We start from the raw sequence: 15,296 nt of genomic DNA, 5'->3' as shown, positions 1-15,296 counted from the left end.
CTAAAAATCATTAGTTTAATGTATTCAACAAAATTTTTTTTTTCTGGCAAGTCACTTTATTTATTTACATATACATGTATCTATTCTTTTTCAAATTCTTTTCCCACTTAGGTTGTTACAGAAAAAATATTTCTTGAATGCCCTTACAAGCAATAGCTTTTAGAAAATGTAGTGAAAGAAAAGATCCCATTTGCTATACCATCAAGAAAAAAAAAAAAAAAGGAAAAAAACCGAGAAGAAATCTGCCAGGTCTGTTTTAAGAAAACTTTAAAACTATACTCCTATGGGAGTATGGGCATGAAAGAAAAAAAAAAAATCAGAAGACACATTTCATTCTTGGATTGGAAGATTCAGTATTACAAATGATAAAAGTTTTTCCAAAATTAGTCCATAAATTCATTATATTCCCAATCAGAATAACAGCCAAATTCTCTTTTGGAACTTGACAAAAGTAATCAGAAGTTCTTCTGGAAAAATTTATGAGAATTGCCAGGAAAAACTGAAGAGTTATGAGTGTGAATAGATCCAATAGATTTTAAATGTATTAAAGAGCCATAGTAATCCAGACAATGTGACAGTTGGGACTAAAATTCAGATCTTTAGAATCTGGACTCTAGCACATTTTTTTTTTAACCTTGAATTTGGAAATAATTTCAAATTTGTAAAAAGTTGCAAAAATAGAGTACAAAGAATATTCATATACTCTTTACCCATTCACCTATCATTAACATATACCTTATCGTTCAGCACTCTATTTTTATTTATTTGTTTTTTAAAAAATATTTATTTATTTATTTTGGCTGCTCTGGGTCTTAGTTGCGGCCTTTGGGATCTTTAGGTGCGGCATGCAGACTCTTAGTTGTGGCATGCGTTCAGGATCTAGTTCCCCAACCAGGAATCGAACCCAGGCCCCCTGCATTGGGAGCGCAGTCTTACCCACTGGATCACCAGAAAGTCCCTCAGCCCTCTATTTTTAGATTGCCTCTTCTCTCTTACTCATTTATTTGTCCTGATTCCAAATGATTATTCCTTCATTTGACAAATAAAAAATTTGCTTGATTGAATATCACCAGATGTCCCTTTCTATTCATTCTCTTGTTTCTGTTTTTTTTTTAAATAAATTTATTTATTTATTTATTTATTTATTTATTTATTTTTGGCTGCATTGGGTCTTCATTGCTGCACACAGGCTTTCTCTAGTTGGGGCGAGGAGGGGCTACTCTTCGTTGTGGTGCGTGGGCTTCTCATTGGGGTGGCTTGTCTCTGTTGCAGGGCGCGGGCTCTAGGCACGCGGGCTTCAGTAGTTGTGGCTCGCGGGCTCTAGAGCGCAGGCTCAGTAGTTGTGGCGCACGGACTTTTGTTGCTCCATGGCATGTGGGATCTTCCCGGACCAGGGCTCGAGTCTGTGTCCCTTGCATTGGCAGGCGAATTCTTAACCACTGTACCACCAGGGAAGTCCCTCTTGTTTCTGTTTTAAGAACCCTTTTCATTCTGATTATTTCCATTTCCTCCTCCAATATTTTTTTAAAGGGTATTGAAATAGTTTAGCATATAGTCAGAGGGCTTTGTGGCTTGATTTTTATATCCTCTTCATTCCATAACTAATCATTCTAGAAAACTGTTTTTGTACTGTTTTGTGTTAAGTAGCTGAAGAATCCTTGGGAGTTAAATTGCTCATCGAGTTTACAAAACTAGCCTCCCTCTTCCTACATCGTGGGATTCCAGTCTGTTGGTGGTTTTCCTGAGTCATATGGCCTCAGTACACTGAATTTAGTCCTGAACTAACCTGATCTTCTTGGATTTCTTTGGATTTATAATTAGATTCAAAAGGCAGTTGGTCATTCAGGCTTATTCTGAAGGTAAATCTGGATATTCTGCAGTGACTCTAGATCTGATTCATGACCTAGATGTGAGAGAAGGACACTTATGGCTAGCATATAACTAATCAGTTGCCACCCAACAGTCCTTTGTACTTCGCATTTATTTCATCTCTGCTTTGGTGAGTGTGAAATCCATACTCTGCCAGGCGTGTGACATTGTGCCAACCATAATAGGGATTTACCAAATGTAATTAGACCTGGCTGATACTAATCAGCCCATCATCCAGCATTTGACAGTATCTCTTAAAGTGTATTTAAGAGAAGTTTCTTTCTAGTCCTGCAGTACATTTCTGGGTTAATTATTAAGGTTTTTTAAAATCTATTTTGATTATCACCCTTTTGTTCCCTCTAATGGACCTTCTTATTTTCTAAGCTATAAATGATTTATTTAAAAGTTTCTTCTGTACTTGGACTTCCCTGGTGGCACAGTAGTTAAGAATCTGCCTGCCAGTGCAGGGGACATGGGTTCGATCCCTGGTCCAGGAAGATCCCACATGTCCTGGAACAACTAAGCCTGTGCACCACAACTACTGAGCCTGTGCTCTGGAGCCCCTGAGCCACAACTACTGAGCCCACGCTCTGCAGTTACTGAAGCCCGTGTGCTCTAGGGCCCATGCTCCACAACAAGAGAAGCCACCACAATGAGAAGCCCGCGCACTGCAATGAAGAAGAGCCCCTGCTTGCTGCAACTAGAGAAATCCCGCGTGCAGCAACGAAGACCCAACACAGCCAAAAAATAAATAAAAAAACAAAAAAAAAGTTTATTCTGTACTTACCAGACCTCTTCTGAAGAACTTAGCCTCTGATTGATACAGTATGGAAGCAATGAGTAGATTCTCTTAACTCTTTAATTCAGACTACTTTTCTGAAGAATTGAAAGGAAATATTGAGCTAAAGATAAGAAATAGGAACGTAGTGGATTAATATTGCTCTTAGTACCTTTGGCACTCTTTTTTCTCTCTCACTAGCAAAAGCTTCTGAGCAAAATCTCCAGAGGAAAGGTGACATATTGAAGAGATGGTAGAAATTAAAATAATAAAGCATTGGGGAGTGAGAAGGAATAGGTGCAAAAGAATAAATGTGTAGGTTAATGTTTTGGTCACCACAGAATAAAATACAGTTCATTAGTACGGTATATAGCAGGTATGTTAAAATTGAATATTAAAAGCCTTGTACTGAATTTCTAGTGGATTTTATGTGTGTGTGTGTGTGTGTGTGTGTGTGTGTGTGTGTCTTAAAGAGCTACTATGTTTCTTTTCCTGCTTACTGCTTTGTTTAAACATCTTATTGGGCTGTAACTTGCATAATGTATTAAAAAATTCACCCATTTAAAGTATAACTTTAGTGCTTTTTTAACATGTACTTCATTCAATTTTTTTATGACCAAATAATATTCCATTGTATGGATTACATACCATTTTATTTATCCATTCGTCAGTTTATGGAAATTTAGGTCATTTACACTTTCTGGCTATTATGAGTAATGCTGCTATAAATATTTGTGTACAAGTTTTTGCGTAGATACATGTTTTCATTCTTCTTGGATAGATACCTAGGAGTAGAATTGCTGGGTCATATGGTAACTATACTTAACATTTTGAGCATCTCTCAGACTGTTTTCCAAATTGCACCATTTTACATTTCCACCAGCAGTGTATAGGGTTCAAATTTCTCCACATCCTGGCCAATACTTATTGTTATCTCCCTTTTTGATTATAGACACCTTAGCAAGTATGAAGACGTATCTCATTGTGGTTTTGATTTGCATTTCCGTAATGGTTTATGACATAGAGCGTTTAAATGCGTTTTTTTAGCTAATTGGTTTGAACAAGCCTTTTATTAAGGAAGTGGTATTTTGTAGTGAAATTAACATTATTTTTCCCCCCATGGGAGTCAAAAGCCCAGATTTTAGTCTTGCTTTTTATATCTGTTTAGAGGTTCTTTGACCTTGGATGGGACCTTTATCTTTTAAATGCCTTTAATTTTCTGCCTTAACAGAGTGGCTATAAGGATCAGTTGAAGTAAATTAGTGAGAAAAGTTTTTGTCAGCTGGAGGGGATAACCAATGCCTATAACTCATTGTTCTCTGATGATATAATTATTCAGGCAGGGACGAACATTCATAAGGAAGAGCATCATAAAGGAGACCTCTGTGGTTTTGCCTTCTTTCCTTTCTGTCATCTGTAGCACCAACTTGGCCACAAGGAGTTAAGCTAAACCGATGTGAATAGCAGCCTCTTGAGCTGAAGTTAAATTCATTCCTGGAGGATGGTGTAAATGAACTCATTGAAATTATCGCTATAAATTAATAACATTATCTTTCTCATCCACTTACTTGTATACAACATTGGTAGTATGTTTTTCTATACTTTCTTGCAGAACTTACGCTGTCCGTTGAATGAAGAGGTAATTGCCCAAGCCAGGAAGATATTCCCTTCAGTGATAAAATACATTGTAGAAATGACTGTATGGGAAGAGGAAAAAGAACTGCCTCCTCAACTCCAGATAAGGTGGGGGAATTTTTAAAAGGGAGAAGTTTTCATGATGGTTATTTATATTGCAAAATGGGTGTTTGAAAAATGTCTTTGTTGTTATTTACTGCTTTAACTTAACTATCATTATGAAGATTTTATAGAGAATTGCCTCATTGGAATACTTCCAAACGTCCATTTATATGAGATGTTCTCTTAAGACACTATACAGAAGTTAAGCCAAAGGAAGAGCCTAATCAGGAGCTTCTGCTTTTTAAGAAAAAACATTTTGGGGGTCTTGTTCTAAAGGATTTACGAGGTCGTAGCAGCCATTCATCCCAGTAGGGAAGTAAATTGCCCAGTTTGATCCTGGCCTGGACCAACTTCCAGGTTCCCCGAGAGGTCTGTGAACAAAGGTGGGGACTTCGGAACACTGTGTCTCCCTTTAGTCCAAGTCTTTAGCTCTTTTCTTGATCAAAAATTTTGATGGGGGCCACATTCAAAGAAAAATAGACAAGATTAAAAGGCAGAGGGCTATGTACCAGATGAAGGAACAAGATAAAACTCCAGAAAAACAACTAAATGAAGTGCAGATAGGCAACCTTCCAGAAAAAGAATTCAGAATAATGATAGTGAAGATGATCCAGGACCTCGGAAAAAGAATGGAGGCAAAGTTCGAGAAGATGCAAGAAATGTTTAACAAAGACCAGGAAGAATTAAAGAACAAACAAACAAGAGATGAACAATACAATAACTGAAATGAAAACTACACTAGAAGGAGTCAATAGCAGAATAACTGAGGCAGAAGAACGGATAAGTGACCTGGAACACAGAATGGTGGAATTCACTGCTGCGGAACAGAATAAAGAAAAAAGAACGAAAAGAAATGAAGACAGCCTAAGAGACCTCTGGGACAACATTAAACACAACAACATTCGCATTATAGGGGTCCCAGAAGGAGAAGAGAGAAAGAAAGGACCAGAGAAAATATTTGAAGAGATTATAGTCAAAAACCTCTCTAACATGGGAAAGGAAATAGCCACCCAAATCCAGGAAGCGCAGAGTCCCATACAGGATAAACCCAAGGAGAAACACGCCGAGACACATAATAATCAAATTGGCAAAAATTAAAGACAAAGAAAGATTATTGAAAGCAGCAAGGGAAAAACAACAAATAACATACAAGGGAACTCCCATAAGGTTAACAGCTGATTTCTCAGCAGAAACTCTACAGGCCAGAAGGGAGTGGCATGATATACTTAAAGTGATGAAAGGGAAGAACCTACAACCAAGATTACTCTACCCAGCAAGGATCTCATTCAGATTCTATGGAGAAATCAAAAGCTTTACAGACAAGCAAAAGCTAAGCGAATTCAGCACCACCAAACCAGCTCTACAACAAATGCTAAAGGAACTTCTCTAAGTGGGAAAGGCAAGAGAAGAAAAGGACCTACAAAAACAAACCCAAAACAATTAAGAAAATGGTCATAGGAACATACATATCGATAATTACCTTAAACGTGAATGGATTAAATGCTCCAACCAAAACACACAGGCTTGCTGAATGGATACAAAAACAAGACCCATATATATGCAGTCTACAAGAGACCCACTTCAGACCTAGGGACACATACAGACTGAAAGTGAGGGGATGGAAAAAGATATTCTATGCAAATGGAAATCAAAAGAAAGCTGGAGTAGCTGTACTCATATCAGATAAAATAGACTTTAAAATAAAGAATGTTACAAGAGACAAGGAAGGCCACTACATAATGATCAAGAGATCAATCCAAGAAGAAGATATAACAATTATAAATATATATGCACCCAACATAGGAGCACCTCAATACATAAGGCAACTGCTAACAGCTCTAAAAGAGGAAATTGACAGTAACACAATCATAGTGGGGGACTTTAACACCTCATTTACACCAATGAACAGACCATTCAAACAAAATTAATAAGGAAACACAAGCCTTAAGTGACACAATAGACCAGATAGACTTAATTGACATTTATAGGACAATCCATCCAGAAACCGCAGATTACACTTTCTTCTCAAGTGCGCACGGAACATTCTCCAGGATAGATCACATCTTGGGTCACAAATCAAGCCTCAGTAAATTTAAGAAAATTGAAATCATATCAAGCATCTTTTCTGACCACAATGCTATGAGATTAGAAATCAGTTACAGGGGAAAAAACGTAAAAAGCACAAACACATGGAGGCTAAGCTGTACATTACTAAATAACCAGGAGTTCACTGAAGAAATCAAAGAGGAAATCAAAAAATACCTAGAGACAAATGACAGTGAAAACACGACAATCCAAAACCTATGGGATGCAGCAAAAGCAGTTCTAAGAGGGAAGTTTATAGCTATACAAGCCTACCTCAAGAAACAAGTAACAATCTAACATTACACCTAAAGGAACTAGAGAAAGAAGAACAAACAAAACCCAAAGCTAGCAGAAGGAAAGAAATCATAAAGATCAGAGCAGAAATAAATGAAATAGAAACAAAGAAAACAATAGCAAAGATCAATAGAACTAAAAGCTGGTTCTCTGAGAAGATAAACAAAATTGATAAACCATTAACCAGACTCATCAAGAAAAAGAGGGAGAGGACTCAAATCAATAAAATTAGAAATGAAAAAGGAGAAATCACAACTGACACTGCAGAAATACAAAGGATTATAAGAGATTACTACAAACAACTATATGCCAATAAAATGGACAACCTGGAAGAAGTGGACAAATTCTTAGAAAGGTATAACCTTCCAAGACTGAACCAGGAAGAAATAGAAAATATGAGCAGAAAATCACAAGTAATGAAATTGAAACTGTGATTACAAATCTTCCAACAAACAAAAGTCCAGGACCAGATGGCTTCACAGGTGAATTCTGTCAAACATTTAGAGAAGAGCTAACACCCATCCTTCTCAAACTCTTCCAAAAAATTGCAGAGGAAGGAACACTCCAAAACTCATTCTATGAGGCAACCATCACCCTGATACCAAAACCAGACAAAGATACTACACAAAAAGAAAATTAGAGACCAATATCACTAATGAATATAGATGCAAAAATCCTCAACAAAATACTAGCAAACAGAATCCAACAACACATTAAAAGGATCATACACCATGATCAAGTGAGATTTATCCCAGGGATGCAAGGATTCTTCAATATACGCAAATCAGTCAATGTGGTACACCATATTAACAAATTGAAGTATAAAAACCATATGATCATCTCAATAGATGCAGAAAAAGCTTTTGACAAAGTTCAACACCCATTTATGATAAAAACTCTCCAGGGGGCTTCCCTGGTGGCTCAGTGGTTGGGAATCTGCCTGCCAATGCAGGGGACATGGGTTCAAGCCCTGGCCTGGGAGGATCCCACATGCCGCGGAGCAACTAAGCCTGTGCGCCACAACTACTGAGCCTGCGCGTCGGGAGCCTGTGCTCCGCAACAAGAGAGGCCACGATAGTGAGAGGCCTGCGCACCGCGATGAAGAGTGGCCCCCGCTCGCCGCAACTGGAGAAAGCCCTCGCACAGAAACGAAGACCCAACACAGCCAAAAAAATAAATAAATAAATTTATGAAAAAAAAAAAAAAAACTCTCCAGAAAGTGGGCATAGAGGGAACCTACCTCAACATAATAAAGGCCATATATGACAAACCCACAGCAAACATCATTCTCAATGGTGAAAAACTAATAGCATTTCCTCTAAGATCAGGAACGAGACAAGGATGTCCACTCTCACCACTATTATTCAACATAGTTTTGGAGGTCCTAGCCATGGCAATCAGAGAAGAAAAAGAAGTAAAACGAATACAAATTGGAAAAGAAGAAGTAAAACTGTCACTGTTTGCAGATGACATGATACTACACATAGAGAATCCTAAAGACGCCACCAGAAAACTATTAGAGCTAATTAGTGTATTTGGTAAAGTTGCAGGATACAAAATTAACGCACAGAAATCTTTCGTATTCCCATACACATCATCCTATACAGTGATTTTTCATCATTCCTTCAGATGATGAAAAATCTGAAAGAGAAATTAAGGAAACATTCACATTTACCATTGCAACAAAAAGAATAAAATACCTAGGAATCAACCTACCTAGGGAGACAAAAGACCTGTGTGCAGAAAACTATAAGACACTGATGAAAGAAATTGAAGATGATACCAACAGATGGAGAGATATTCCATGTTCTTGGATTGGAAGAATCAATACTGTGAAAATGAGTATACTCCCCAGAGCAATCTACAGGTTCAATGCAATCCCTATCAAATTACCAATGGCATCTTTTACAGAACTAGAACAAAAAACCTTAAAATTTGTATGGAGACACAAAAGACCCTGAATAGCCAAAGCAGTCTTGAGGGGAAAAAACAGAGCTGGAGGAATCAGACTCCTTGACTTCAGACTAGACTACAAAGCTACAGTAATCAAGACAATATGGTACTGGCACAAAAACAGAAATATAGATCAATGGAACAGGATAGAAAGCCCAGAGATAAACCCACGCACCTATGGTCAACTAGTCTATGACAAAGGAGGCAAGGATATACAATGGAGAAAAGACAGTCTCTTCAATAATTGGTGCTGGGAACACTGGACAGCTACATGTAAAAGAATGAAATTAGAACACTCCCTAACACCATACACAAAAATAAACTCAAAATGGATTAGAGACCTAAATGTAAGACCGGACACTATAAACCTCTTAGAGGAAAACATAGGAAGAATACTCTTGATATAAATCACAGCAAGATCTTTTTTGATCCACCTCCTAGAGTAATGGAAATAAAAACAGCAATAAACAAATGGGACCTAATGAAACTTAAAAGCTTTTGCAAAGCAAAGGAAACTACAAACAAGATAAAAAGACAACCCTCAGAATGGGAGAAAATATTTGCAAACGAATCAGCGGACAAAGGATTAATCTCCAAAATATATAAACAGCTCATGCAGCTCAATATTAAAGAAACAAACAACCCAATCCAAAAATGGGCAGAAGACCTAAATAGACATTTCTCCATAGAAGACATACAGATGGCCAAGAAGCACATGAAAAGCTGCTCAACATCACTAATTGTTAGAGAAATGCAAATCAAAACTACAATGAAGTATCACCTCACACCAGTTAGAATGGGCATCATCAGAAAATCTACAAACAACAAATGCTGGAGAGGGTGTGGAGAAAAGGGGACCCTCTTGCATTGTTGGTGGGAATGTAAATTGATACAGCCACTATGGAGAACAGTATGGAGGTTCCTTAAAAAACTAAAAATAGAATTACCATATGACCCAGCAATCCCACTACTGGGCATGTACCCTGGGAAAACCATAATTCAAAAAGACACATGCGCCCCAATGTTCATTGCAGCACTATTTACAATAGCCAGGTTATGGAAGCAACCTAAATGCCCATCAACAGACAAATGGATAAAGAAGATGTGGTAGTTATATGCAATGGAATATTACTCAGCCATAAAAAGGAATGAAATTGGGTCATTTGTAGAGATGTGGATGAATCAAGAGACTGTCATACAGAGTGAAGTAAGTTAGAAAGAGAAAAACAAATATTGTATATTAACACATACATGTGGAACCTAGAAAAATGGTAGAGATGAACCGGTTTGCAGGGCAAAAATAGAGACACAGATGTAGAGAAGAAATGTATGGACACCAAGGGGGGAAAGCAGCGGGGGGGTGGGTGTGGGGGTGTCATGAATTGGGAGATTGGGATTGACATGTATACACTGATGTGTATAAAATGGATGACTAATAAGAACCTCCTGTATAAAAAAATAAACAAAATTAAATTTAAAAAGAAAATGAAAAGAAAAATAAGAAAAAAAAAGAAAAAGAAAAGAAAAAATTTTGATGGGGGTTCCCTGGTGGCGCAGTGGTTAACAATCCGCCTGCCAATGCAGAGGACATGAGTTCAAGCCCTGGTCCAGGAATATCCCACATGCCATGGAGCATGTAAGCCCGTGCCACAACTACTGAGCCTGCACTTTAGATGCCACGAGTCACAACTACTGAGCCCATGTGCCACAACTACTGACGCCCATGCACCTAGAGCCCGTGCTCCGCAACAAGAGAAGCCAACGTGACGAGAAGCCTGCACACCGCACCAAAGACCCAACGCAGCCAAAAATAAGTTAATTAATTAATATAAAAAAAAATTTTTTTTTAAATATTTGATGGTAGGAATAAGGAGATAGCCCTTTGCCCTGTGCTTTGGGATCTAGGACTATTTCAGGTGTAGGGATTTAACAGTTGTTTTTTAAAAAATTTATGTATTATTTATTTTTGTCTGCATTGGGTCTTGGTTGCTGCCTGCGGGCTTTCTCTAGTTGCGGCGAGCAGGGGCTGCTCTTCGTTGAGGTGCACGGGGGCTGCTCTTCGTTGCAGTGCGTGGGCTTCTCATTGCGGTGGCTTGTCTTTGTTGCGGAGCATGGACTCTAGACGCATGGGCTTCAGTAGTTGTAGCTTGCGGGCTCTGTAGTTGTGGCTCGTGGGTTCTAGAGCACAGGCTCAGTAGTTGTGGCACACGGGCTTAGTTGCTCTGCGGCACGTGGGATCTTCCCGGACCAGGGCTCGAACCCGTGTCACCTGCATTGGCAGGCGGATTCTTAACCACTGCGCCACAAGGGAATTCCCTTAACAGTTTTTTTTAGCTAAAACCTAGCAATTTCTAACAACCATAAGTCTTTTAGTGACAGTAATATTTGCTCTTAATTTACAAATGCAAAAGAGAATTCTAGACCTGATATGAAATACAGTTTGGGGCTTGTAGGAATTTTTCTACCTGAGTAATATTAGGAGTTTCACAAACCTAAATACAGTTTTTTTAGTTTACTGGGTTTATTTGTATTCTCCTAGGAGAGAGAATTAAGAATTTCAATTTTTAAAAACATTAAATGTATTGTTATGGCTTTTGCTGGGCCATAAACTGTTTGGAAAAATAAAGGTCATCAGAGATTGTGTCCACAAAGGTTTTAATTTCAGATATGTTGATTCCATCAGTTAAATGCTTTAAGAAACTTTGTGTTGGTAAACATAATACTAGCAATATGCCTGTGTAAAAAGGGTGGGTTGCTTGAGTGTGGTCATGTATGTAGACGGCACTGGACTTCAAATTCACAGATCTGAGTTCTAATTCTCACTGCTTATTGGCTTTGGGACCATAGAGAAGTCTTTTTGAGCCTCTATTTCCTAAGGTATCAGAGGCCTGAGAAAAGCTGCCTCTTAGAGTTATGAGGACCAATTGAGTATTTAGTGAAAGGTTATTATAAACTGTTTAAAACTGATAATAACTTCTGACATTTGTGTAGCCCATGACAGCCATTTTCACGTATTTTATAAGATCCTCACACCACTCTCAAATGTAGATATTATACTCTTCTTAGAGGTGGAAAAGATACTGTCATCTCAGCAATATTAAATGCTTAAGTGATTTGTCTAAGGCCTCTCAGTCAAATGGTAGTTCTGGCACTTTAAATCTATATACCTTTTTTAAAAAAACTTAAATGTGCTATAAAACCACTATCACTTAAAATAAATAGAAGGTAAAAACAAAAGTAAGTTAAATAAAAACCAAATGTTAATAAAATCTGTCTATCATTGCCTGCTTGAAGGTTCTGAGCCTGAGGCCTGTCTCCTTTTGTCAAAGTGGGAGATTAGCAAGAGTTAAGAATGGTGTTAAAGACATACTGCCACTTACTGAGAATAATATTTTAATTCTGAAAGTTAGAAAAATTGGGGAACAAACATGGAAAAGGTAATACTTTTATCAGGGTTTTTAAATTTTATGGCACCGTACCACTTAAAATCACCTCCTATACTAGTATTACAGAGGTACTTTCCCATACATAGGAAACTACATGGTGCTGCTTCATCAATGGCATATATTATTTTAGCCTGTGTTTCGTGTTTTCCTTTGTTTATTTGTTGCAGTGTCTGAATATATATCTTTTTTTTTTAAACAGAGAGAAAAATGATAGCTACTACTGTGTCCTTTTCAATGATGAACACCATTCATATGACCATGTCATATACAGTCTACAAAGAGCTCTTGACTGTGAGCTCGCAGAGGCGCAGTTGCACACCACTGCCATAGACAAAGAGGTTCGTGAGTGTCATTTGAAGTATTATTCTGTCTTCATCAGCTTCCTGGAAATTGGGTGTTGACTGGCCCTTGCCAAGTGCCTTAGTATTGTTAGGTACAACCATCCTCTTCATTTATTCTTCATAGCCTAAGTAAATTGGTTGAAACTTGGCTTTTCTGTGTGTGTATAACAGTTTAAGATGACTAATTTTCCTCTTTTGTTCTAAATAATTAGAAAGTTACTGAATATACTTGGCAAGGAGTAGTTAAGAATGTCAACTCAACCTCAGTCTGTTTCTATAATTATTGAATGAATGAATAAATGCATGAATTATGAGAAGTTGGTTAGTTAACATCATCTATTAAAACTATTTTTAGAATAATATTGATAGCATGGCTCAGCTTTTATTTAACACCCATCCAAAGCAAAATGTGTTCTTCGGGTATGCAGAAGGAACATTAACCTAATCCCTACCCTCAAGAGGAGTGTAAGATGGTGGAAGAAACATCATGGCACTAGTAATTAGCATTGTGATTCTAGGGCTTGAGGAATCAATATCCTGGCCATACCTCTAACCCACTAGTGGACCACAAGTGTGTTATGGAACACATGATGAAGAATTTTAAGTTTACTCATGAAAACTATCTAAGACATATAATAGGAGTTTAGTAAACCTAACTTATTATTATCTGATAGAAATAGAATATACTACAATAAGTAAATAATTGACATTCTTGCCAAGCAGGAAATCTAGAATCCTAAAGTATAGAAACTCTCCACTAGTGGTATTGAAAGTTCTGAAGCTACATAAAGCTGCTAAACATTTATGTTTATCTTCTAGGTATTGTCAATCTTAGGACTTTTAGGCAGTCAACAAATGATTGATAATTAAGAGCTTATTGGGTCTTTGGGCTTTATATTACTTATTGATTTGGATTGTCAATCTACTACCTAATTCTCATGTTTGTCTATAATTAGGGCCGTCGGGCTGTTAAAGCAGGTGCTTTTGCTGCTTGCCAGGAAGCAAAGGAAGATATAAAGGTAATTTTCTGAATTAGAGTCAAAAAGAGAATTTTAAGAGGAATGCACATTACAAGAGCACAAGTAAAACAATTATATTGTTGAAGTGGTTTGACATCCTAAGTAAAGATAAGATTGGAGCATTTAGACCCCGAGATTTGGAACTGCAACAGTTATATGATTTCTTTTTTTGAAGAGTAGATTACTTAGTTAAAACAAAAATTTTAAAACTAGTTTGTTTTTAATATTCCTTTCATTTCTAGAGTCATTCAGAAAACGTCTCTCAACATCCACTTCACGTAGAAGTATTACACTCTGAGGTTATGGCTCATCAGAAATTTGCTTTGCGTCTGGGGTCCTGGATGAATAAAATTATGAGCTATTCAAGTAAGCATATAGCCTATTTTTCTTATTTTTCATAAACTATTGTCTTTTTAAATAGCCACAAATTTTAAAATGTCATTGAATATAAAATAAAATGGTTTTTGTTTGTTTTTTATACATTTTGCTTATTTTCAGGATTGCATTTCAGATGCTGTGAATAATGTTTCATTGGCTCTTGATTCTCTGATATTGACAGAATAATTCTTGACATCAAGTGTGGGGCGATCACTGTTAGTTTTTTCATATGTTATTATAGGAAATGTACTTTTTGGAGAAAATACTTTAAGAATAAAAATTACATGACTTTTTTTGTTTGTAGGTGACTTCAGGCAGATCTTTTGCCAAGCATGCCTTAGAGAAGAACCTGGCTCTGAGAATCCCTGTCTCATAAGCAGGTTAATGCTTTGGGATGCAAAGCTTTATAAAGGTAGGTAGATCTTTACTTGTGCTTCTTGCCATGAAGCAGAGGAATATTATGACCTTAAAGTGGAGTTTAATCTCTTGTGTTTATTAAATCAGTGAACTTGATAAGATATTATACGTTGAAGGTGAGGTTAACCAATCAATATGTATTCTGTATTAAAACCCAGAGATACTGCCTTTTAATTATAGTGCCTTTTCATTTAGTCAGAACCAGTAAAAAGAGTATGTATGCATTCATGTAGTAGTGCCATTATAAAAGCTATGTTAATTTTCATTTTTAAAATTTAAATGAAGAACCAAAAGTAAAAGGTGAGAGAAAGATTAAAGGGGATGGAGAAGGGAAGGTACAGAGTAAGAGTAGTCTTTAGTGAAACAGAATGAAAAGGAATGGAGAAAGGTGGGAGAAGTAGGATGAAGTAAGGTACAGGAGTGAGAGGGGTACAGAAAAAGAGGGGAAAGGCATTACATGTATGTATTTTAAATTCTAGCTATTAAATATTAATTCAATAAATGCCACTAACATTTGAGTCCTTGAGGTCTATTAGCATGTGAAATATTTTTATAATATTCTGCCACTACTAATAGCTGGAATTTTTTTTTGCCTTGGTGATACTCCTCCCACTTCCCCAAAAAATGATGTATAGGTGCCCGTAAGATCCTTCACGAATTGATCTTCAGCAGTTTTTTTATGGAGATGGAATACAAAAAATTCTTTGCTATGGAATTTGTGAAGGTAATTGCTCTTTATAAATAGATATCAACAAATAGAAATAGAAAACCTTTTTTGTAAGTGAAATAATGGAAACAAAGGGGATAATTATGAAGCAAGAATTTAATTTTATAGTTCATTTCTCTGTCAAAAAGTTCATTTATTTTCACGTTTGGTAGTATGGAAACAGTAGTCTGAGAGAGGAGATAGGTGGAAAATGACCTATTGTTTGCCTGGAAAAAGCAATAGGAGGTTATCACATTCGTGAATACATTTATC

General features: G+C 36.9%; 1 protein-coding gene across 2 annotated transcripts in view; it reads left to right on the top strand.

The window, feature by feature from the left end:
* Positions 1–15,296, top strand: part of UBR1 (ubiquitin protein ligase E3 component n-recognin 1) — a 145,313-nt gene that overhangs the window by 47,450 nt on the left and 82,567 nt on the right. For both annotated transcript variants that reach the window (XM_068550281.1, XM_068550278.1), the window contains exons 5-10: positions 4,260–4,390; positions 12,362–12,500; positions 13,460–13,522; positions 13,765–13,888; positions 14,205–14,312; positions 14,953–15,041. In XM_068550281.1, coding sequence (XP_068406382.1) covers positions 4,260–4,390; positions 12,362–12,500; positions 13,460–13,522; positions 13,765–13,888; positions 14,205–14,312; positions 14,953–15,041 — 654 coding nt within the window. The remainder of the gene's footprint in view (positions 1–4,259; positions 4,391–12,361; positions 12,501–13,459; positions 13,523–13,764; positions 13,889–14,204; positions 14,313–14,952; positions 15,042–15,296) is intronic.

This window comes from Eschrichtius robustus, chromosome 1, assembly GCF_028021215.1.
Source record: "Eschrichtius robustus isolate mEscRob2 chromosome 1, mEscRob2.pri, whole genome shotgun sequence".
Lineage (NCBI taxonomy): Eukaryota > Metazoa > Chordata > Mammalia > Artiodactyla > Eschrichtiidae > Eschrichtius > Eschrichtius robustus.
The sequence above is the reverse complement of the archived record's forward strand: the minus strand, read 5'-3'. Positions and strand labels throughout refer to the sequence as shown.